This window comes from Penicillium chrysogenum (assembly GCF_028827035.1).
Source record: "Penicillium chrysogenum strain IBT 35668 chromosome Unknown utg000005l_segment0_segment0, whole genome shotgun sequence".
Taxonomy (NCBI): domain Eukaryota; kingdom Fungi; phylum Ascomycota; class Eurotiomycetes; order Eurotiales; family Aspergillaceae; genus Penicillium; species Penicillium chrysogenum.
The window spans coordinates 138631-161863 of NW_026622753.1; the positions used below are offsets into that span (position 1 = coordinate 138631).

The window sequence follows — 23233 nt, forward strand, 5'->3', positions numbered from 1 at the left end:
CTGGATGTTATTATTATTATCTATTGCCTTCGCCATTGTCTGTCTCGGCTTCTATGACACTGGCAATTCACCCTGATTCTGCTGATTCTGCTGATTCTCTTGATCTATATTCTTCAAAGGGCTTTAAAGAAACAGGCATCATCTTCTGTCATGCATACTTTTTGACCGAATTTCAATTTCAGAACTATCTATGTGATCTGTCTTTCAATTCTTCGACTGAACTACAAATCCCAAGTCACAGAGCCATGGCGACATCATCTCCAATTCAACCATTCGATCCATTCACCCAGAACGTCACCTTCCGTCTACAGGATGGCACAGAGTTCCCGGTCTCAGTAAAAGCCCTGGATGTCTTTGTCATGTACAATGTCCGGGTATGCATCAATTACGGTTGCCAGTTTGGAGCGTCTTTTGTATTGCTGGTGATTCTTGTGCTTCTGACCCAATCCGACAAGCGCCGTTCGGCGGTTTTTATCCTGAACGGCCTGGCCTTGTTCCTCAACAGCTCACGTCTGCTTTTCCAAGTCATCCATTTCTCCACTGCATTTGAACAAGTATACCCATACGTCTCCGGCGACTATTCATCCGTGCCGTGGAGCGCATACGCCATTTCCATTGTGGCTGTCGTTCTCACTACGCTAGTCGTCGTCTGTATCGAGGCATCGCTTGTGATTCAGGTCCACGTGGTTTGCTCCACACTACGTCGTCGGTACCGACATCCTCTCCTAGCGGTATCTATTCTGGTCGCCCTGGTGCCGATCGGATTTCGCTGTGCATGGATGGTTGCGAACTGCAAGGCCATCATTAAGCTCACATACACGAATGATGTATGGTGGATAGAAAGCGCAACCAACATCTGCGTCACTATCAGCATCTGCTTCTTCTGTGTCATCTTTGTCACTAAGCTCGGATTCGCCATCAAACAGCGCCGCCGACTCGGAGTGCGCGAATTCGGTCCGATGAAGGTCATCTTTGTCATGGGCTGCCAGACCATGGTTGTCCCCGCCATCTTCTCCATCACCCAGTACTACGTCGTTGTGCCAGAGTTCTCCTCCAACGTGGTGACCCTGGTCGTCATCTCACTCCCACTCTCATCAATCTGGGCCGGCGCCGTCCTCGAGAATGCACGACGTATCGGAAGCCAAGATCGTCAACGCCGACGCAACTTATGGCGGGCCCTTGTCGGCGGTGCTGAAAGTCTACTGTCTCCCACAAAGGACAGTCCAACGAGCCTGTCTGCCATGACTGCTGCGCAGACTCTGTGCTACTCGGACCACACCATGAGCAAGGGCTCACCCACCTCGCGGGATACCGATGCTTTCTATGGAATATCAGTTGAACACGATATTTCGATCAATCGTGTTCAAAGGAACAATTCAATCGTGTGATGACGCACAACACTCGGCAATCCAAAGCTATCCTTCCCTTCCACTTCGGTGTACACATGCAGGATCCTGGCCAGAAACCGACTTTACATGTACATGCTTTTTCTTTTATCCTCGATTGCAGGTTTTATACAGGTACAACCTTTCTTTTATCTCAACATGCAAGTTGTTACCGCGTTATTAATTTCAAGCCACATTCCCCTTTTACTTTATACTGTTTTCAGGAGCTGTAGTTGCATTTACATCCATGGAGGCTTGTGTGCAGTGGATGAACTTGAAAAATCGGAAGAGTTCTCAAGGTCTCAATGCTCTTCTCATTAATATATGTCTATATTGGGCGATCGATTCTGCTATAAAGTACAATGGAATCCAGAAAGGGTAAAGCAGCTGAGTATACCCAGGGGTGGGATTAGAATATGTATGAAGCTTGTGCAAGGATTACAGCCAATTCACCGAATGCATTGGAACGAATCGCAATGAGCTGAGTGAAGTGAATTAACAATACCAAAAAAAAAAAGAAAAGAAAAAAAAAAAAGAAATAGACACAAAATATTTACAGGCGAAACGCTCTATGTTTCGAAACCACATGTGCGCCAGAGCAAGGAGCAAAAAAAGGCTGGAAAGTTAATAATATCCCTGTGCTAATTCAATTGCACATAGTTGGCTATACTGAATGTGAGCGAATGCGATTCCATAAAGTGACTGAACCACTTACCAGGAAACTGGCCCTCCCGACCTGCAATTCGTCCGGACCACCATTCATTGGTGTTGTCGGTGCGTTGGACAATTTCAATCACATCACCAGCCGAGAATCCCAGATCACCATGTGCCTGAGCCTCGTAGTCATAAAGAGCGGTGACAGTTTCAACCGGTTTACTGAGATGGGCGGGCTTCGCCCGTGGAGGAGGCGGGGCAGGCTTGCTCTTGGCGGCGGAAGAGAAACTGCCTGTTGGACTGGGGCTGACGGCGGCAGAGGAATAAGGTGGTGGGGGGTTGTCATCGGTGACGGTCGAGCTGGAACGGCCTCGGCCGATGGCACTCTTGCTATCAGCTCCCTTGCCCGGACCCAGTTTGGATCCAGAGCGGCGGACACCTTGGGTTTTAAAGTGCACGATGGTAAGAGCTTCGGCTTGCTCCTGGATATTGCCGCGCTTCTGCTCAAAGGCTTCTTCAACGTCGAGTTTCAGATTGAAATAGCTGATGTTCATGCCCTGCATTCGTTCGTGGAGAGTGTAGAAGACGTTGAGTTGCATATAGTAGAAGGACTGGAAGAGCGGGCGGATGAACTCGGCTTCGAGCGTGAACAGCTTGGGCAGTTCGTCCTTCAGCAAATCGTTGTAATAGTTAAACTCCTGGGTTGCCTGCTCAACATCGTTCTCGGCTTTGTATAGTGCTTTCTCGTCTTTGAGCGATTTGTCCTTCTTCTCTTCCAGCTTCTTCAGTGAGGCGTTGTGGCGGTCAAAGTCCAGCTTCTTGTGATCACGCTTAACCGCAACCTTCCGAATGACCTTGATCACCTCGAGCAGCTGGTCGGCTGGGCTGATAATGCGACTCTCGATCATCTCCAGTTCGGGGGCTAGGGCCTCTTGTAGTTCCTTGACGATGACTTCGTATTCCTCACAGGCCTGGATGCCCTCGGCATTTCCTTCATATTGGTAGGAGGTGGGATCGGAGGCGCGACCGGAGATGGGTTTGTAGATTTCGGCGATTGCTTTGGAGAATTCGATTTGGTGGCTCAACATGCCTGCGCACGCGGTCAGTATTTGGGGGGGTACAAAAGTTGAGAGATTCGAGGACTCACCATTAATGGCAGCAAAGTATTTCTTGGACTCATCGTGTAGCTTCTTGGTCTCTTTCTCGAGCTCATCAAAGCGGCGTTCGGCATCGCTATAGACAGCATCCTTGGAATGTTCACCGATGTTGAACTTGACCTTGAACTGCTGTGGCGCACGCACAATGCTCTTTTGGAAACCTTTAAAACTCATGATGGTAGAATAAGGAGAGAGGCAAAGGAAGAGAAAGTGCCAAGGTGGGGTGGGAAGAAGAAGAAGAAGGGCGAACCCAAATTCAATGACATAAGACTCTGCCAGCGTTGTACGGAGCTGAAGTCCATTGTGGCTGTACACAATTCATTTTTATACTATTTTACCTATTTTACCTATTTGGTGTACTATTTCGGACAATTTTGGACTATTTCGTACACTACTCTGCCTTATGATCCTGTGGCGCATTAGTTTCAAAATTCCAAGGTTAGGCACCTGGATTATTTACTCCATAGTCCATACCTACAATACTACCTAGGTACATACTACATAACCTACCTTAATATGCTCAGAGTATACCTAGGTAGTCATTAATATAGCTCTAAAGACATCGAATGGTTACATATATTGTATGCACATCTCTACCGATCTTCACTTCTCTTTCCCCGGCAGCCTTACCCGAGAAAATCGCAAGAACCATCAATTTAAAACCCCCAGTCCGATCGTCATCATTGGGCCATCATTCCTTTACGTGCGGGGAGTGACTTGGCAGGATGAAATGGGTGAATACCATAAGTCGGAGAGAAAAAGGACATTCAATATAATCAAATCAAAATCATCGCAATTGCTATAAGAGCAGAGAAACGAAGATATAATATGGTGGAAGCTCTTGGGGGATATGGGGGATATGGGGGATAGCCATATGGAATGCCTCAAAAGGGGAAAAGCTCAGACCTCCCGACGGTTCTGCCTCAGGCATGACGGATAAACCCAATTGGGATAACCCCGAGATCTTTAGTCATAAGAGATGCAGATGATAACAAAAAGTCGGGGTTAAGCGTTTCCTTCTTCATCCCACTTACAAAGGATATCGGTATCATCTTCATAATGACAAGTGCTGTTTCTACTGCTTGGAGACAGGCCTCTGCCTTCTCCACGCGCCTTTCAGCTTATTCCCGAGCTCCTCGAGTCCTCGCCACCGGCCTGCGCGGTGCTCGATCTTATGTCTCCGAGACCAAAATTGGCCAAGCCCAGGTCAACATCGAGACTGCCATTAAAGAGGAACAAAAGTCATTCATGAACCAGTCTCATATGGCGCCCCAGGATACCAAACTGCCTGGTTCGGGGACCTCCGGCGACGCCGCGATGAGTCCCTCGGCCGGCATTCTGAAGCAAGCCACCGTTATGGACCAGGGCACCCGACCCATCTACCTCGATATGCAAGCCACCACACCCTTGGATCCTCGCGTTCTGGATACCATGCTTCCTTACCTCACCGGTATCTACGGTAACCCGCACTCGCGCACACACGCTTACGGTTGGGAGTCGGAGAAGGGAGTCGAGGAGGCTCGCGGGCATATCGCCAAGCTGATTGGGGCCGATCCCAAGGAGATTATTTTCACAAGTGGTGCGACGGAGAGCAACAACATGAGTTTGAAGGGTGTGGCACGGTTCTTTGGTCGGTCGGGAAAGAAGAATCACATCATCACTACCCAAACCGAACACAAGTGTGTGCTCGACAGCTGTCGACACTTGCAGGATGAAGGGTTCGAGGTGACCTACCTGCCAGTTCAGAGCAATGGTTTGATCCGCATGTCGGATCTTGAGGCGGCCATGCGCCCCGAGACTTGTATTGTCAGTGTTATGGCTGTAAACAATGAGATCGGTGTGATCCAGCCGCTGGAGGAGATTGGCCGTCTCTGTCGGTCTAAGAAGGTGTTCTTCCACACCGACGGAGCGCAGGCCGTTGGAAAGATCCCGTTGGATGTCAACAAGCTGAACATCGATTTGATGTCGATTTCCAGCCACAAGATCTACGGTCCCAAGGGTGTTGGTGCCTGCTTCGTGCGCCGTCGCCCGCGTGTCCGTCTCGATCCTCTCATCACTGGTGGTGGACAGGAAAGAGGTCTACGTAGTGGCACCTTGGCTCCTCATCTGGCAGTGGGCTTTGGTGAGGCTTGCCGAATTGCTGCCCAAGATATGGAGGTAAGCTTTCTTTTCTCATTTTCATTATTGCCACGATTATTATACACTGCAATAAGCATCTGTTGGAAATCCTTGGGAAATACGTGTGTCCTTTGGGCCAGCTACTCAGCTCCGATGATGTCACCTGCAGGTATAATGAGGTGACAGACAGATGAACTGGAATCTTCCCCGGTCTTCGGAAAAATGTCATGCTAACTGACTGATCGAACAGTACGACACCAAACACATTAATCGTCTGTCGAAGCGTCTGAGCGAGGGTCTCCTTGCCATGGAGCACACCACACTGAACGGTGACCCCGAGCACCACTACCCTGGCTGTGTGAACATCTCATTCGCCTACGTCGAGGGTGAGTCCCTGTTGATGGCGCTGAACGACATTGCGCTGTCATCGGGCAGTGCCTGTACCTCCGCCTCTCTGGAGCCCAGCTACGTGCTGCGTGCTCTAGGTAGCAGCGACGAAAGTGCCCACAGCAGTATCCGTTTCGGTATCGGCCGGTTCACCTCTGACGAGGAGATCGACTACGTTCTCAAGGCTGTCCAGGCTCGTGTATCTTTCTTGCGTGAACTGAGTCCGCTTTGGGAGTTGGTGCAGGAGGGAATTGATTTGAACACGATCGAATGGAGCCAGCACTGATCATATTAATTTGGATTTCAGAAAAAACGCCCACTAGGGCCGGCGTTGAAGTGTAACAACATCGGATTTGTACAGACTGAGAATAATCACGCAATTAAATACTACCTCTTTAAGCCGGTTGCTTTGTATGTCACCTCTGTCTCCTTCAAAGCTTCTCCCCGATGGTATAAATACCGAGTCAGCAAGACGTGTAGCCTCATGTGATCAACGTTAAATATAAATTAGCTTCAGATTCCTTCGGCCCCAAACCCTCTCACCTAAGGCGCCTCTACTCTTTGGCAAAGAAGTTTAACCATTTATCTACCGAGAGTCAATTCCGGGTTGGTGAGCACAAGGCACAATTTGGACAGAACAGAGCTATAACCAGGATGCATCTATCCCTCGTCCTTTGCGCATTTGGGAGTAATGTGGCCGCTCTAGCCGGTCCCCAATCCCCTGAGCTTCATGTTGTGACTTCTTCCGGCTCGGTGAACGGGATATACAATAATTCTGCACACACAGTACGGGCGTTTCTGGGAGTTCCATATGCCGAGCCCCCAGTTGGCGAACTGCGATGGGCACCACCACGCCCTAAATCACCACCCCGAAGCCCCATCGATGCATCCTCCTTCAGCAGTCCCTGTCCACATGTGTATAGGTACTCCAATGAGTCTATTTGGAATGTCCTTCCGTACATGATATGGAACTCTGGGGACATGTCTGAAGACTGTCTGTATATGAATATCTGGGCACCTTCTATCGAGCATCGAGGCAACAGGGAAGTTCACAAAGCAGCAGTCATGATGTTCATTCATGGAGGAAGCTATGATACAGGCGGTAGTTCGGTGACTTACTATGATGGCACGAATTTGGTACAGGACCACGACGATCTGATTGTTGTTACCTTTAAGTAAGGAGATGCTGAGTTTTGTCCATTCAATCACTAAATTTGGGGGTTAGTTATCGACTGAATGTCTTTGGATTTCCTAATGCGCCAGACCTCGACCCTTCCAAACAAAACCTTGGGCTCCTGGACCAGGTGGATCTGAGCATGTATGGTTGATAGTATGAATGAACTAACCACGTATTTAGCGACTGGCGATCGAGTGGGTTTATGGGAACATAGCCAAATTCGGTGGTGATTCAGATAGGATTCTTCTGTTTGGTCACTCTGCTGGGGCTGCTTCAGCTGATATCCACTCATATGCAGTGAGCATCTGGTTTCTATATTGGTACTTTTCAACTATTGCCAAACAACTAACCTCTGATAGTACCCAGATAACCCTATTGTCAGCGCAATTGCTCTCCACTCCGGCACCGCTCCATTACTGACTTCGGCCCCTGACCATCGAAATTGGAATGAATTGTCTACTGCGGTTGGATGCGGCGTAGGAGCCCAATCTTTCCAATGCATGAAAAAAGTTCCAGCTATGAAAATTGTTGAAACAAGGGCCCGGGGAAACTATACCTTCCATCCCATTGTGGATAACGTCCTCGTCTTTTCCGACTATGGCGCTCGAGCTGAAATGGGGAAATTTGCACGACTGGTATGTATTTGACCATGGCCTTTTTTTTTTAAAAAAAAATATCTCTTCTTGGGTTGACTGATACTTAAAACCCTAGCCAACATTGGCAGGGATTACTGGACGTGAATATTCGGCTTTCTTACCGTTAAGTCAAACATCCGTTGATGAGATAGCAATCCATGTGCTGGGTCAACAGATTTACAACTGTCCCCTCCGGGAATCTGTGAGGTAAGAGTCCATCGTCTCTTCTATTTTAACTGATATTAACTGCATTATTCATCGACTATTCATTTAGGATTCGAGTGGATCACCAGGTGCCCACCTGGAGGTATGTATATCATGGGAATTTCACCAATCTTAGCCCAATTCCATGGCTTGGAGCATATCACGGGTGTAAGAATGGACCGGCCTTTTCCTTGCTCATTGAATTTTAACATCCTGTCAGCTGAGATACCTATGGTTTTTGGGACCTATAATATATCGGCGATCCCTTCGTCCGCCAGGGAAGTTGAAGTCAGCCAATACATGCAAGGTAATCCCTTCCTGAAGGCCAGGTATTGCCTGGATTGATGATTTTCTAGGAGCTTGGGTTGCATTTGCCAAGGACCCTAGGGGGCTGAGCGAATATGGGTGGCCAGAGTTCAGCTTTGATGGTATATCTCTTTTCCTATCTTTTTCTCTTCTTCTTTTTTTGAGGCTGATCATAAGTGATAGAGCCAACCTTGATCAATCTCGCACTGAATAACACGGTGCAGGCAATATTTACTTCATCTAGTTCATGGGATACCTTTTGTGTCTCGATCTGAGGTGTGAGCTTGGCAATAGTTATATTGTGCTACGATGGTATAGCTAGGTGATTCCAGCCTCATTTGAAATGTGTGCTATGGTTATCTACCGAAGATTGCATGTATATGTAGGAAGTGTGACACAGTACTAAGTACATTTACTAAGTACATTTACCATGTACTTAAGAGGTACCTACCCTGGAGGGATACCTCGGGCCTCGGGAATAATATTATTAAGCAGGGTGCCTTGTATATTAGGCATATTCAGCAGTAGTTAACTAAATAACTATTGAGTATTGAGTATTTTAAAGTTATTAGAGAGAAAGAAAGATGAAATAGATTAAAATGTAGATATACAATGTAATCGAGTGACGTCCAATCTAAATCCAGACTATCCATCACCCCCAGATCAAGGCTGACGATCCTGAGTGAAGCGAATTTGAAGCTCAAAATAAGCGAAAGCACGAAAATGTACGAAAATGTACGAAAATGTACGAAAATATACGAAAATGCCCGGCAAAAGCATGTCTTTCCCGGCTTCCCCCCTTTGTCTCGCACTCAATTTCGTCTTCGCTTAAATTTCACTCCACTGGGTCCTCGCGGATGCACCCAGTCCCTCTTGGCAGACTATCATTTGATTGTATAGCCATATAAAATGTACCCTGACATCCTCTACTGTTTCGACTGGGCTCTACTCTGATCTACCTAGTCCACTCCTCTAAAACTTCCCCGGGGTCCTCTAAAAAACATCATCTTCCCCTTCCTATATCGGAGCTGATCAACCCTATTATCTCTCTTTCCCTCATTTCCCTCTCTCTTATTTACCCGTTAACTCCGTCAATGTCCTTTGTACTTACCTTCCAGGGATCCCCGGTGAAATTTCGTTCTAACGGGAAAACTCTGACTATTTAGCCCATAGCTGAGGTAGTCTTCTATAATATTATAATATTATAATACATAATCACCGACTCCCCAATATTATTCTCATTCTCATTTCCTTTATCATTCTGAATTTAGGAAAAAGTCATACCTTGGGTCCGGGTTCCTGATCTCTCTGATCTTTGGTATAATCCGTATAATCCTTCCTTCTTTCTGTTTCCAACCTGTCAACATCTCAAACTTGTATTCATTTCAGCATTTCCCTTTACCTTTGAATCCCTGAATCTCTGTGGTAACTCGCAGGACGATGTTGCCTCCAGTCCCTAATCCTACTGAGTTTGGAATCACTTCCGACTATGGCTTCCTCTCCCCAGAACTACCTTTGGAGGTTCTCCCCGATCCTTATTACGCCGAATGGGAGATGATTATTGGCAATCTCCAGCCACTGCTATTGAGCAAACGTTTGCGGTCTATCGTAGACCAACTCCCTATACTCTCCGTCACACACCTCCAGACAGATGCTGAGTGGCGTCGTGCATATGTCATACTGGTGTTCATACTACATGGCTATGTCTGGGGTGGCGATTCGCCCACAGAGGTACCAGCCCATCCTATTGGTTCATGATTCGAAAAAAAAAAAAGAAAGAAAGAAAGTAGATGTACTGATTCTTTTCCTTAAGAGGGTTCCACCTCAACTTACAGTGCCTTTATTCGAAGTCTGTGAACGACTCGAATTACCCCCCGTTGCAACCTATGCTGGAGTCTGCCTTTGGAATTATAAGCCGATCTTCGCCGATGAGTCAGCCATTAACCTGGATAACCTAGCTTGTCTACAGACCTTCACTGGATCTCTAGATGAACAATGGTTCTATCTGGTTTCAGTCGCCATAGAAGCACGTGGGGCCCCTTCTATCCCCGTGATGCTTCGGGCCATCAAGGCGGCCCGCACAGGAAACAGCCAGATTGTAACCGAGTGCCTGCAGCGACTAGCGGAGACCATCGACGAGACCAACACACTACTCCAGAGGATGCATGAAAATTGCGATCCATATGTCTTCTACAACCGCATACGCCCTTACCTAGCTGGAAGTAAAAACATGCATGATGCCGGATTGCCAAATGGGCTGCTGTACGACGACGGTCACAATCCCGAGTACCGGCAGTATGGAGGGGGCAGCAACGCCCAAAGCTCACTCATCCAATTCTTCGACATCGTCCTCGGTGTCGAACACCGACCAACCGGGACCAGTCGCAACGACAGTGATAAAGGCGCCGAAGACAGCATCAAACCAAGAAACAGCTTCATCCACGAGATGCGCTCCTACATGCCTGGTCCACATCGGCGATTCCTTGAGCATATTGACTCGGTAGCGAACATCCGCTCCTTCGTCGAGGCGCGACGCGGAGACTCAGCGCTATGCATTGCCTACGACGCATGTCTGGCCATGCTGCGAGTTCTACGCGACAGGCATATTACCATAGTGTCCCGCTATATTATCCTGCAATCCCGAAGTGCACGCCAGCCCTCCCAACCTGCTAACCCAGGCCCCCCAGCAGCGAGGAACCTCGCAACCGCGGCTCCGACCGACAAAAAGAAGCTGCGTGGTACCGGTGGCACGGCCCTCATTCCGTTCCTGAAGCAGGCTCGAGATGAAACCGGGGAGCCTGCCATCGACGCGTGGGCACGACGGTTGCTGAGCACTGGTCCTGCTGACAAGAAGTTCGCTTCGTTGAGCAAGGTTGGGGAGCAACCAGACGGTCATCTTGAGGTTGTCGGTCTCTGTGGAACATGGACAGCCGAGGAAAATGAGGGTGGAATTTGTCACTGGTAGTTTATAATTTTTGTTTTGGTTTTGGGGGTTCAGTCTTTTCGAGCGTGGCATTGCATGTGGGATTTATGTACGCCGTACGCGGCGATTCGGTGTTTGGGGAATTGCATGAACTTACCTAGGTATGGATATTGGGATGAAATACACTCTACACTCCTGGGTATCTGGATAATCAAAGATTGTCTCATACAATATTGTAGAAACTTCCAAACTCGTCAAAGGCCTTCAAGGCTTGTCCCTTTGAGGGAACAAGACGTCATCCATCCATCCACGTGACATGACATCATGCCATGACGTAGTGCATCAAAACAATTGTTTGGAGTTTGTAGAACTTCAGCCTTGGAATGATTAGATTGGAGAATGCCCTGGAACATGTTGGTTAACATGGCTTGTGTATATAAGTGGCCTTCCTGTCACTTCCTTTCACTACTTCATCAACCACTTCATCAACCACTTCATCAACCACTTCATTAACCACTTCATTCTTGAACCATCTCTCATCTCTTCACTATCTACCATCTACCATCTACCATCTATCATCCAACCATTCGATCATGTCTGACAACACTGGCAACGCCTCGACTGGTCAGTCGTACATTGACCAAGCCACCGGTCTTGCTCAGCGCGCCATGGGTACTGTGACCGGCGATTCTTCCACTCAGGTAAGCATCCATTCTAGTCCCCCAATACTCTACCGCGTCACTAACCCATCTCAGGCCAAGGGTGATGCCAAGCACGAGGAAGGTGAAGCCAAAAAGGAAGCCTCCCACACCACCTCCAAGTTGGGCCCATTCACCGCCGACCCGAACACCGGAGCCGTTGCTCGAGACGACCCCAAGCGCGACACGGGATCCTGGGACCAGACTGTCGGCTCAGCCAAGGAGTCGGTCGGCAACCTGATCGGAAACGAGAACCTGCGCCGCACCGGAGCCGAGCAGAACGCCGCTGGCAAGGAACAAGAGGCCAAGGGTCAGCTCAAGGACTGGGGTGAGGGTATTCAGAACCGTGCTCAGGGTACTCTTGGATCCATTGGTGCTGCTGTAACTGGCGACCGGACCGAGGAGGAGAAGTATCGTGATATTCATGATGAGGGCAAGGTCCGCCAACGCGGTGCGGAGGCCGATATGGCTAAGAAGGGTGGTGTTTAAGCTCGACTTGGGCATGATCTCTTGAGTCTGGGTTCCCTTTCTCAGTCGCGCTTCTTTTTACCATCATGATTTTTACGATGGCCTTGCTATGATATCCAAATTGATGCCACGTTTTTATTTCGTCTTGTAACTGTGCCCGATATAGATGTAGTTGAGTGGAGTGCTATTGCCCACCCTTTTTCTCTTAGTTCTGGGAGACAGGCTATGGATAAACTATGACACAGATACACTTGAATTCACATGGATCTACAGCAGATCGATCAAGTTTCTCTGCAATGCTACATCGACTTCCACTACATTTCCCCGCAAAGGAATTGATTTCCCGAGGATCTGACAGATTGGCATCTGATCCCGGGGAGCCCGAGGTTGATCAATGATCAACGGGAAAAGATCTAGAATCTTGGAAGTTGTAGCAGTTAATTCCAGTAATTTGGCGACTAATTTGTATATTGCATGTCACTCGAGACTAATGCAGAGAGATCCGATCGGGCCAAGCAGGTTAAGCATTTGATATACTCTAGCCTCTGCCCTATCTGACTGGACTGTATACCCTCTTTTCTCTCTTCTCTTTTCTTCTCTACGCTCTTGACAGTATGAAACTGGCAGCCTTACTCTTTGCTACAACAGCCTGGGGTGCTCAACACCATCACCGAGATACTACAGACAATGGCATCGACCTAGGTGCAATCTCGAGCGCACTGTATTTGATTCTTTCTTTGGATTATCTTCTTAACCATACTAACAATTTCACAGTGGGAATTTGATGGGCAACCAAACAGCCAGTGCGAACTTTGCCAACATCTCGCCGCCGCCCAAGTCTCTCATCCCGGAGATCCTATCGGTGGTGCCCGTGTCTGTCATCTGGGAACTTATCAACCCAGCAGAGCGAAGTTCCCTCGCCAGCCAATTCCAGGCTGGCACTACCCCAGCCTGGTACACTGCCCTCCCATCGGATGTGCAAGACTACATGTCGGTGGTCAAGTCGCAGATCTCGGCGGGGGCATTGACGGCCACAACATCGGAACCGAACACGGCAGCAAATACAGGGACTGCAGCGACAGCCACTACGACCTCCACTTCTGGAGGGTCAGCAAGTTCGACCTCATCTAAAGGTGCGGCTATACAGGCTGCACAGCCCACAGGACTGACCGTGTCAGCGTTAGGGGCGGTGGGAGTGCTTGGACTAGCACTGGCTCTGTGATGGTACTTTGTAGATATGACTGATGAGATACGTCTGAAATCATATTTCATATGAAATTGAATATATTATGTTGTACTTCGTTTATCTTTACGGTGGATCTCAAGACCGTTACATTAAGCACATGCTGCTGCTCGTATAGATTAAATTTAATATAAGGATGCAGATGGTATCATATAAGCATATGCATGATCGCGACAAGATAGATGCCTCTTTGTCGATCCCTACTGAACCGATCATTTCCTCCGAAGTGGACTTTGGTCAAAGCAGGGAATTGTGAGACAGGCGAATTCCCATTTACCTGGAACAGCGTAAAAAAAGAGAAGTTCAATGCGACGATCTTCCACTAAACGGACATTCTGGGGGGGAGGGGAGACTTGCGGGGAAATCTCTCGGGGATCTCTCTCGTATTGGCGTGAATACTTTCTCCTTCACATGGAATTGCTTTATCCCTCGGCCTTATTGAAAAGTCTAGATGTGGCCTCGGACAATATCCTACAAAGGCAAGATTAGGGACAAGTTACATACGGGAAAATAGACCTTTGCTTATAAGACTCTCTGGATGGGGTTGCCTTCTTGTTTCCTCACTTCAATATAACAATTAACAGAACAAAATAACAAAACAAAATGCGTTTCTCTCGGATTCTGTTCCCTTTGGCCTTAGGCCCCTTGGCTCTAGCTGCCCCCGAGCCTCGTCCCAATCCTGTCGCTGCGCCGGCCCCAGCGGCCAGTGCTGGTCTACTGGAGGATCTACCCGAACTCCTGAACGGCGTTCAGGGCCTCTTGAGCACCGACAATATCAACAAGCTGGATACGATTCTCGACGGTGCAGCCAAGTTGCTCGCCGCCGATAATATCGATATCTTGCAGGATATCTTGACCAACGCCCACAGCTTGTTGACCAAGAGCTTTGTCGATAACACGACTGCCCTTATTGGGGATGCCACACCGGTATGTACTGCTCTTTCTGTCGGCATTTACACTCATATACTAACACTAACGTACTATAGCTGGTCGAGGATGTTTCCAAGCTTCTGGGTGGTATATTAGGATCCCTATGAGGATAAAAGGGAATCATGAAATTACTTTAGTCTTGTTTTTCTTTTTTTGCACCAATTTAAAGCATTGAATATCTTCAAAATACATAGAACAATCATGTCTCTCATAACGGGTATATACAGAAAAAAAAAAATTAGAAAAACACCATTCTTAAAATATCCTTAAACCTCCTTCCCATCCATCTTCTCCTTGAGCCGATCCTGGTAGAATTTCAACGGGTATGCCCGCCATTTATTAGGCATCGCCGGATAAAGAGCGACCGAGAAGCCCATCCAGGTGCGATAAAGGGCCCGGGTGGTAACGGTCGAGCGCAGACCGTAGGCATCACGCAGACTCGGGGGCAGCATCTCAATCGTAGTCACACGCAAGAAAGGCTTCAAAGATTGCACCCAGCGGGGCATATCGTTACTTTCACGAAGATCCTTAGCAAACAGAGCCGCGTCCGACGAGACAGTCAACCGATGGACCTGATCATCCCAGTAAGACCAGAATGCCTGTCGGGTTTCCGGCCAGGTACCGGGGGGGAACACCGAGGCAGTTCATGAGCAAGGCATACTCGCTGTACGCACGCTGGGCACTGGCATAGTCCACCCGGCCATAGACACGCTGGTAGAAATCGGTCGCAGTCACGTACAGCGTCGCCGCCATCCACAACTGCAGCGGTGGATGCTCCGCGAACCGATTCGAGCGACCGCCACCCAGCAGGGGCGGTTTACCGTCCTGCAAGAGTTCGATGAGGACCTTGCGCTCGTCGCGGGTACCGAAGACCAAGCAGGAGACGTAGCTGATGTTGGCCTGAAGAGCGTCGATGAGCTCGGTGGCTAGCTCCTTGTGGCCGCCGTGGTTGGCGCCCACGTCGCGGATTCCGGGCATGGCAGCTTGCAGGAGCAACGCTGCACCCGATCCTGCGAAGAGGATGCCCTCCTGGAGCATTTTGGGGAGGACCTCTAGTTGTTCCAGGGCATGAAGACGACCTGAGACATTGATATTCTTTGCGGTCGCATCGGAGCCATTTGGAATGTCTTGGGACTTTTCGTCCGGAGAGACGGAGACGGGGGGTGAAGGGAAAGCCAAAGACATGACTGGGGGGAAATTATCAATAGTCAAGACAGTAAAGACAATGGAGTCGAGTATATGATCCCATTAATATCAAAATCTTTCCAATCTTCCCCAGGAATCCCCCGCAAAACCCCGAAAACTTCCCCCAAATCTAAGAGCGATGATCATCTCGGCCCATGTGAATAGTATCGCCTTTCTTAGGAATAAGCCGCGGCTGGCAGCAGATCGCCATCTCCTGAAGCGCTGATCCCTCCCCTCTTCTGCGTCATTCGCCAAAGAAAGCAATGCTCCTCCGACCAGGAACCCGCTTTATTCCTTTTTGAGCTCCTTTTTTTCTTTCTTTTTCTTTTTTTCTGGCTTTTGGGTCACCCACGGGGTCCCGCTTCGGAGAGAAGAAGAAGTCCGGGGGTGCTTTTGCGCTAACTAACAACCTTGGAATACATATACGCCGAACCCCTCCCCTTTCAATGGTCTCGAATTGTGCAATCATGGGCAAAAATACAGATACCCCTGCATATCTGACTTCAGATAATGCCAAATATACTCTGGGGATTCATCGTGGCCCATTGATATCCAAGGACGATGATGGCGCCCAGCTTGCACAAGTCGAATCCGCCGGGGGTCTATCACTGGAGACGAGGAAGTTGAAGCGCAGTGAGAAGTTCCAGCGCCATTGGAAGCGATTCTGGTGTCTGCATCTTCTGGTGACTATCATCTTCCTAGCGATTTTCCTACCTGTCTTGTGAGTTGCATATCCCAATCATGGCCTTATATTGGATTGCAACGCTCCAAGAAAAATACAAATACTAATTGCAATTGCAATTGTAGCTTCCTGGTTGCCATTCCAGCCATCTCGCAGATGGTCGTCAACAAGTCCGACCTAGTCTTGGTCAATGCCTCGGTCCTGAATCCGCGACCGGACAAGATCCAATTGACGCTGTTGTCGGCATTGGATCTCAAAATTGCACTGCCAGTGCGCATTGAACCGATCACATTAGATCTGTTCGTGCGCGACGCCGGCGCAAAGAATGCATGGGGCCAGGCTAAAATCGACGGCAAAGTCATTAAGGGCAACACCACGCTAGGCGTGAGCAAGGTCGAGACGCCATTGACCAACTTGACCACCTGGGAGGAATATGTGTACAATGTCGTGTTCGAGAAGGAGACTCCGCTGTCGGTCAGAGGTGTAACCAATTCGTACTTGGGTGTGCTTAAGTCCAAGGTCACTATGGACAAGGATATCATGTCGCCAGGTAAGCCGAAGAAAGACAGATCATCCCAGAAGTGAAGCTGACTTGCATTCCTAGTGCTGAACCAATTCAAGGGTTTCAGTATCTCCGACAGTGGACTCGTTCCAGCCCGTGAAGACGGCACCAACCTAATCGGGAATGCCTCCCTCCCCAACCCGTCCGTGTTGACTCTTGACATTGGCACCATCGTCCTGGACGTGAAGAGCGGCGACCTCGTCATTGGAAACGCCACCCTCAAAGACATCACTATCAAACCGGGCGACAACGTCTTCCCTCTAACCGGAATCCTTGACATACACACCATGGTCTCAAACCTCCGGGAGGTACTCGCCTCGCAGGCCAAGGCCATCGCAACCGGAAACTTAGCCCTGGACACGGTAACCCGAAGCGTCACCTGGAATGGCGAGCTGGTGCCATACTACACCGATGTGATGAAGCAGCTTACGCTGACGGCCAACGTGCCAATCGCCGATCTGGTTAAGAACACTGTTCACAACCTGCTCAGCGGTAATGAGACCCTCAGAGACATTCTCAAGTCAGCCGGCGATACGAGCAACCTCCTAGGTGGTCTCACGAGCAGCGACGGTGACAGCGACACAGCCAGCTCAGCACTATCTGAAACCTCCGAGCTCGCATCCAAGATGAAGACGAACGTTGCAGTACGCGATATGTTCCGTGACGCGCACCCTGTTAAACGGGATTTAATTATCAACTCGTTGGCTGGGATGTACAAGAAGCTGTGAAAGACCCCATTCACCTTTGAACCTTTTCCAGTTTTTCTTTCTGCACTTACGTTTCCTTTTCCTGAAGGTCTCCGGCTTCTGGGTTCTGTGTTTATGATTGCGAGATGCTCGCTGATGCCTAGACGATACTTGATTCCCCTTTGGGTTGTGGCAGTGGTTCTTTTGTTTGGATGGCGTTGTGGGAGTGCTGTCTTTCTATCTTTAGAGATAGACATAGGCCTTAATGTTCTCGATTTTCCTGTTGACTCCATTCTTGAGGCAGTGCATGGGTTAGTGTACTTTGTTTACTTTCTCTATACATGGCTGCCTGTCCGAGCTTGGGTACAGATGATAATGCATAAATTATAAATATGATGATATCAATACCTAGGTAGGTCTGGTCCTTGCGTACATGTAGTTTGTAGGCTTGCATATTGTTTCTGCAATGGGCTGTCAGCTTGCACTTCGTAAAGAGCAGATCGTACCAAAAGTGGATTGATCTTTGTCGAAGTGACTTGTCCCAACCTAGCTCATAGGATATTTTAGGTACTAATAAACGAAGTCAGCATCGACTCTGTAGAAGTCAACCCTGGACAACCGGGTTTCCAGGGTTGGAAATTGTTATAGAATGGAGCACATACGCATATAAGGCAGTGATTAATACCGTATTTTAACTGACGTCCAGGACCCAATTGACTGTAACCTTTAATGATAAATCCGAAATGAGGTTTGCTGCCCAAGGCCTCCTAGATGCCCGAGCCCTTCATCTTGTTCAGTGCTGGAGGCATGCATGACCTCGTATACTAAGTTTACTCCGTGCAGATTTTAGAATTTTAACTTGTTCTTGTGTTAATATTTACAGTGGGCAATGCCCTATTTAATCTTATGACAGCTAATCGTATCTGACCTTCCAACCTTGGAAGGCTGTCTGTGTTGAATTATGCAGCGAGGCCCTTCCAAAATCGATCCCTAATGCCACGCAGATAGTACCCGCGTTTGATGCCCATGTAGAAAGGCGGTGCTTCTTCCACCAGATTGGGCGAAGGGAAATACGGAGGGGGTGGCTTCAGCGTCTTTGGGAATAGTTCACCGGGATCCTGGTGATCTGCAGGAGAGGTAGGAGTGGGGAGAGGGCTCGAAACGGGAATTTGATAATGAGGATCAAAGCTAATGAGGATAAGAGCTTGTTGATTAGGAGGAAGACCAGGGGCGTCAATTGAATAGATGATTGAACGTTCGTCTGCAATACTCTTCACAGATCCAGTACGCGGGCCTGGACAGAGCAATTGTTGTAATGCAGGCGGGGCGTCTTCTGGGGGCCACATCCGGACGCCACGACACTCGAAGCGTTCCTCAGAACCATCAACATGACAGCCATCCTGATCCACCTGGGTAGGCTGGAACAGTCGGTTGCGAGGTCCCTCAATTCCCTCCTCGTCAATGGGACACTTGCGCTTGCGCGACACCGTACGCAACCGGATCCGGTCTCGAGACCGCAAATTATCACCGGCAGGGTCGTTGACAAGGTCGACAAAGGTGGATGCACCGAGATGGTAACTCCTGTGCTTGGTGCGAGCCGCGATGAACTCCTGCCGCCTGGTAGAGCCAGACTCGTACTCGGCATGGTAATGCCGCCGCAACCTCTTTGCAGGTCGCTCATCGTAGGGCTGGTCGTTCTCAACGTCATCATCCATCGATACCCAGGATGGAATTTCGATGGTGCCTCCAGAAAGAGGCGCTAGAGCTTCTTCTGGTGTTGGAAGTCGCTGTGTGTAGTATGTACGGTGGTTTTCACTCTTACCATCGCGCCACTCACGGCGGCATTCAAGTATGACTGGCCGGCCAGTCGTCTCATCCTTACGGATTGAAAGATCAGTCCACATCTCATTGATGGGGCCTTCTTGATGCTCTCGGCGCCACAAGCGACCGTTCCATTTGCGGCCTTCTTCGCGAGGGGCGTGACAGAACCAATGATAGAAAGAGGAGTGTACTTCTTCATCATCAGCGGCGACCTGCGTCGAAACAGCATAGAGATGTTCATCATGCATCTCAAAACATAGTGTTTGACCAAGATCGCCATCGACCACTCGGTCGAGCGGGAACTCGATACATTCATACGATTGGAGATCCACACCAGTGATAGACCACACACCATCCGAACCATCGGCGGCGGTAAATGTGCCATACCAAATGTAGGTTCCACAGTGTCGCACAAAGATTGGTGCGGATGCGGGGATTTCTTCATGAAGCAGGAAACGTCTCCGTCCCTGGTGGGTTTCCCGCCACGCCATGTTGACTACGAGCAACGCGTCCTCGGTCGCGCTCACTTCGGCCACCCGGAAAACGAGAATATCATCGCTGTAACTCAAGAGCGTAACCCGATCTTCTGCACCCGGCTCCACGGGACCGGTTTCCAGCAGTCGAGGGATCGCATCGCGGAGATCCATGACACGCTCCCGGAAGGCAGGACCATGTACATACAGCAAACGAATCCAATGGTCGGATCGGTAACATAAATAACCTTGGTTGTAAAGAAATTCTGCCCCGTAGCCTACGCAGACCACTGAGTATGGATCTGCTGTGGCGACAGCCTCGTGTATAGCAAGCCGATGCCTGACGGCCTTGCGAAAACCAGACTGGGCCGCTAGGGCAGCCTGACCTTCTTTGCTGTGGCGTAAAGCATTCTATAAACTGGGATCAGCCTGGTAATTCAAGCGAGGGGTTGACTTGACCTACCTCGACGGTTTTGCGGGCAATCTGTTCGCTTTGTGACAGAGTATAGAGAGCACGACTGGTGTGACTTAGGTTCATGAAATCACGGTCGTCCAGCGAGGTCGCGATCTGGTAAAACACATCAAAAGGAAGAGTGTTCAGGCTCTGTACAGTCATGGCTATAAAGGTGGCCTGAATAGAATAGTCTGTCAAGTGGAGTCAAGGGAGTCTCAGACAAAAGGGCAACTGCCACAGGAAAAGAACAAGACCAATTCCATATCTCAAATTCATAAAGAAAGGAAAGAACGAGATTTTAAGTTCCTGGAAAGAAGGAAGATAGGAGGAAAGAGGAGGTGAGGCTCAAGTGGACTCCAGGGCCATTGCAAATGTTGCAAAAGAGGAATAGTCCCACCTGAAAACCATGGAACCCCCTTCGTAGCAAAAGCCAAAAGAGCCTCACTAGACCGGAAATGGATGTACCAATTGGGAAAAGAAAAAACCACATGTAGTTATCGCCTCCAGAACTATTGGTAAGAAAAGTAAGAGCAGATCTCCCCGGATCATAGAATCACGCAATTCGACAGGGGATCAGATCCTTCTGAGGGATCCGGTTTCGGATTACGACTAACATCTCCGAAACAATGCGGCTCATCCGTCTCGATTAGGACTAACCCATGTGCACGATCTCTCGTGACACGGATTAGGTGGGGTCCACCCAAGATCCTTCCAGTCCTGCAGTCCTGCAGTCCTGGAGGTCCTACCGGATCTTCAGTGCATGTGCGGAAGTCACTTCTAGCCTGAATAAAAAACATGGAAGCTACCATTACTACCTACCTAGGTAGGTACCTAGGTACAGTATACTAGTATACTACAGTACTGACAACATTGAATAATATGGATATTCCAAGTGTTTATTGTAATTTTACTCCATTAAACATGAAAACATATTGGACAGAGCCGCATTGAAGTGTCACTTCCAAGCCACTCGGAGGCAAAACTAGTCTCACGTACGCACTCTTATGCATGCAAGTTGCCCAGGCCTATTCTTGGTTCTCTAGTATTTTTTTCAGCAGAGTATTCCTTCCAAGCTTACTTTCTTGACTAATATCCTTTTCAGGTAAATAATCAGGTGACGCGTCTAGTCACATGATTGACTGAAAAGATGCTGCCTAACTTGGCTTCCAAGGTTTTTTTCCCCTTGGTTTCAACATTACATGTTAGATTACACGGTGGATATACTAATATGTGGCATTATTGGACTTATTCAAATGAAATACCAGAAATTAAAGTGATTTTACCTGCAGCCCTACCGGTGGATCCCAATGTCAATCTCCAGAAGTGCCCACGGGTACTTTGTATACTACATGTAGTAATGTAGTAACGTATACCTATGTACCTATAGGTACTCGGTGGGATTGCCCAGGCATTAACAATCCCAGAGGGAAAGTGTGAAAGGTCCCATTTGCGCGACCCACCCCCAGGCTAGTCAGCCGAATTACTTTTTAAGTTGTTCATCTTCTGCTTCACCTTCTTTTCCTCTCTTCCATCGGGTCCACGGGTATAGTTCACATCTTTGACAAGATGTATTATCCACCTCATGGTCCTCCAGGACAAGGGCCACCATGGGGAGGATATCAGCAAACTCCGCGTCAGCCCTACCCTCCTCCTCAGCCTTATCCTCCTCAGCCCTACGCTTATCCTCCGGGTCCTGGCCATTCCCCTTACCCGCCGTCGCATTATCCTCAGCCTCAATATCCTCAGTATCCTCCTCACTCTCCTACCCCGCCATACGGCCACACTCCACCTCCTCGTCCTCCCTCCCACCAGCATAGTCTGAGTGCCCCTCGGAATGGTAAAGTTCTACATGCCAAGAAACTTTGTTTGCAACGGGATCATTAACCATCGAAAAGGATATCCTGGTGCAAATTCTCCGAATCTGCCCCCAACCCCACCCCAGAATTTCCAGCAATTCGGCGGAGGTGCTCCCTCAAACTACAGGTTCCAGTACTCGGCTTGTACCGGTCGCCGCAGGGCTTTGTTGATCGGGATCAACTATGCAGGACAGCCCAATGCATTAAAAGGCTGTATCAACGATGTCACTAACATGTCCAACTTCCTGACCCAGAGATTTGGATACAAGCGGGAGGACATGGTCATTCTCACCGACGACCAACAGAACCCGATGAGCATCCCCACCAAGGCTAACATTTTACGTGCCATGCACTGGCTTGTTAAGGATGCCCAACCTAACGATTCCCTATTCATCCACTTCTCTGGCCACGGAGGTCGTACTCCCGATCTGGACGGAGACGAAGACGACGGATTCGACGATGTCATCTACCCATTGGACTACCGCGAGGCCGGTCACATTGTCGACGATGATATGCATGCCATCATGGTGCGTCCCCTGCGGCCTGGTGTGCGATTGACGGCGATCTACGATTCCTGCCACTCGGGCACTGCATTGGACCTCCCGTACGTCTACTCGACGCAGGGTGTTCTCAAGGAGCCCAACCTGGCCAAGGAAGCAGCCCAGGACTTGTTCAGTGCATTCACCTCGTATGGACAGGGGGATATCGCTAGCGTCGCCTCAACGGCCATCGGGTTCTTCAAAAAGGCAGTCAACGGTGATTCGGCCCGTGAGCGCACAATCAGGACCAAGACCTCTCCGGCCGACGTTGTGATGTTTTCAGGATCCAAGGACACGCAGACCTCGTGAGTGGCGCAGCTTTAACAATTTTAAAGCAATAAAATAAGAATCCAGTCTAACCCGGAACAGGGCCGACACATTCCAGGACGGACAGGCGCGTGGTGCGTTGAGTTGGGCGTTTATCAAATCACAGCAACAGTGGCCACACCAGAGTTACCTACAGCTGCTGAACTCGATCCGGAATGAGCTCGAGGGCAAATACTCGCAGAAGCCACAGTTGAGCTGCAGCCATCCCCTTGGTAAGGAAATTTTTTTATCCTTTGTCTTTTATTTTTATTTTTGGCTTTTTCATTTTTTGTTATTCTTTTTCGGCGGCATGAACTTCCCCAGCTGACTCGGGATCGACAGATGTCAACCTCCGCTTTGTGATGTAATCGGACAGTTTTCACC

At 49.0% G+C, this 23233-nt stretch overlaps 13 protein-coding genes across 13 annotated transcripts; 10 read left to right on the top strand and 3 right to left on the bottom strand.

Moving 5' to 3' along the window:
- Nucleotides 1-245: 245 nt before the first annotated feature.
- preB (alpha-factor pheromone receptor STE2) lies at nucleotides 246-1388 on the top strand (the record flags this gene model as incomplete). Its single annotated transcript, XM_056714173.1, has 1 exon — nucleotides 246-1388. The coding sequence occupies one exon, from the start codon at nucleotides 246-248 to the stop codon at nucleotides 1386-1388; it is 1143 nt and encodes a 380-aa protein (XP_056561795.1).
- Nucleotides 1389-2026: 638 nt separating this feature from the next.
- N7489_008424 (amphiphysin) lies at nucleotides 2027-3370 on the bottom strand (the record flags this gene model as incomplete). The annotated part of the gene is made up of 3 exons (XM_056714174.1): nucleotides 2027-2049; nucleotides 2101-3129; nucleotides 3187-3370. The coding sequence occupies 3 exons, from the start codon at nucleotides 3368-3370 to the stop codon at nucleotides 2027-2029; spliced, it is 1236 nt and encodes a 411-aa protein (XP_056561796.1).
- An 885-nt stretch (nucleotides 3371-4255) lies between these two features.
- Nucleotides 4256-5987, top strand: N7489_008425 (IscS subfamily cysteine desulfurase; the record flags this gene model as incomplete). Its single annotated transcript, XM_056714175.1, has 2 exons — nucleotides 4256-5353; nucleotides 5565-5987. 2 exons carry the CDS (start codon nucleotides 4256-4258, stop codon nucleotides 5985-5987), a joined length of 1521 nt encoding a protein of 506 aa, XP_056561797.1.
- Nucleotides 5988-6355: 368 nt separating this feature from the next.
- On the top strand, nucleotides 6356-7724 carry N7489_008426 (uncharacterized protein; the record flags this gene model as incomplete). The annotated part of the gene is made up of 5 exons (XM_056714176.1): nucleotides 6356-6876; nucleotides 6927-7005; nucleotides 7059-7175; nucleotides 7238-7513; nucleotides 7590-7724. 5 exons carry the CDS (start codon nucleotides 6356-6358, stop codon nucleotides 7722-7724), a joined length of 1128 nt encoding a protein of 375 aa, XP_056561798.1.
- A 1739-nt stretch (nucleotides 7725-9463) lies between these two features.
- Nucleotides 9464-10988, top strand: N7489_008427 (indoleamine 2,3-dioxygenase; the record flags this gene model as incomplete). The annotated part of the gene is made up of 2 exons (XM_056714177.1): nucleotides 9464-9754; nucleotides 9837-10988. The coding sequence occupies 2 exons, from the start codon at nucleotides 9464-9466 to the stop codon at nucleotides 10986-10988; spliced, it is 1443 nt and encodes a 480-aa protein (XP_056561799.1).
- A 551-nt stretch (nucleotides 10989-11539) lies between these two features.
- On the top strand, nucleotides 11540-12133 carry N7489_008428 (uncharacterized protein; the record flags this gene model as incomplete). The annotated part of the gene is made up of 2 exons (XM_056714178.1): nucleotides 11540-11647; nucleotides 11702-12133. 2 exons carry the CDS (start codon nucleotides 11540-11542, stop codon nucleotides 12131-12133), a joined length of 540 nt encoding a protein of 179 aa, XP_056561800.1.
- A 593-nt stretch (nucleotides 12134-12726) lies between these two features.
- On the top strand, nucleotides 12727-13334 carry N7489_008429 (uncharacterized protein; the record flags this gene model as incomplete). The annotated part of the gene is made up of 2 exons (XM_056714179.1): nucleotides 12727-12833; nucleotides 12887-13334. 2 exons carry the CDS (start codon nucleotides 12727-12729, stop codon nucleotides 13332-13334), a joined length of 555 nt encoding a protein of 184 aa, XP_056561801.1.
- A 624-nt stretch (nucleotides 13335-13958) lies between these two features.
- On the top strand, nucleotides 13959-14392 carry N7489_008430 (uncharacterized protein; the record flags this gene model as incomplete). Its single annotated transcript, XM_056714180.1, has 2 exons — nucleotides 13959-14282; nucleotides 14342-14392. 2 exons carry the CDS (start codon nucleotides 13959-13961, stop codon nucleotides 14390-14392), a joined length of 375 nt encoding a protein of 124 aa, XP_056561802.1.
- Nucleotides 14393-14551: 159 nt separating this feature from the next.
- On the bottom strand, nucleotides 14552-15470 carry N7489_008431 (oxygenase MpaB family protein; the record flags this gene model as incomplete). Its single annotated transcript, XM_056714181.1, has 2 exons — nucleotides 14552-14857; nucleotides 14919-15470. 2 exons carry the CDS (start codon nucleotides 15468-15470, stop codon nucleotides 14552-14554), a joined length of 858 nt encoding a protein of 285 aa, XP_056561803.1.
- A 467-nt stretch (nucleotides 15471-15937) lies between these two features.
- N7489_008432 (DUF3712 domain-containing protein) lies at nucleotides 15938-17442 on the top strand (the record flags this gene model as incomplete). Its single annotated transcript, XM_056714182.1, has 3 exons — nucleotides 15938-16191; nucleotides 16278-16702; nucleotides 16757-17442. The coding sequence occupies 3 exons, from the start codon at nucleotides 15938-15940 to the stop codon at nucleotides 17440-17442; spliced, it is 1365 nt and encodes a 454-aa protein (XP_056561804.1).
- A 917-nt stretch (nucleotides 17443-18359) lies between these two features.
- Nucleotides 18360-20310, bottom strand: fbx15 (F-box domain protein; the record flags this gene model as incomplete). Its single annotated transcript, XM_056714183.1, has 2 exons — nucleotides 18360-20105; nucleotides 20158-20310. 2 exons carry the CDS (start codon nucleotides 20308-20310, stop codon nucleotides 18360-18362), a joined length of 1899 nt encoding a protein of 632 aa, XP_056561805.1.
- A 1420-nt stretch (nucleotides 20311-21730) lies between these two features.
- N7489_008434 (uncharacterized protein) lies at nucleotides 21731-21970 on the top strand (the record flags this gene model as incomplete). The annotated part of the gene is made up of 1 exon (XM_056714184.1): nucleotides 21731-21970. The coding sequence occupies one exon, from the start codon at nucleotides 21731-21733 to the stop codon at nucleotides 21968-21970; it is 240 nt and encodes a 79-aa protein (XP_056561806.1).
- A 27-nt stretch (nucleotides 21971-21997) lies between these two features.
- On the top strand, nucleotides 21998-23217 carry N7489_008435 (caspase family protein; the record flags this gene model as incomplete). Its single annotated transcript, XM_056714185.1, has 3 exons — nucleotides 21998-22848; nucleotides 22913-23082; nucleotides 23192-23217. The coding sequence occupies 3 exons, from the start codon at nucleotides 21998-22000 to the stop codon at nucleotides 23215-23217; spliced, it is 1047 nt and encodes a 348-aa protein (XP_056561807.1).
- Nucleotides 23218-23233: the final 16 nt, after the last annotated feature.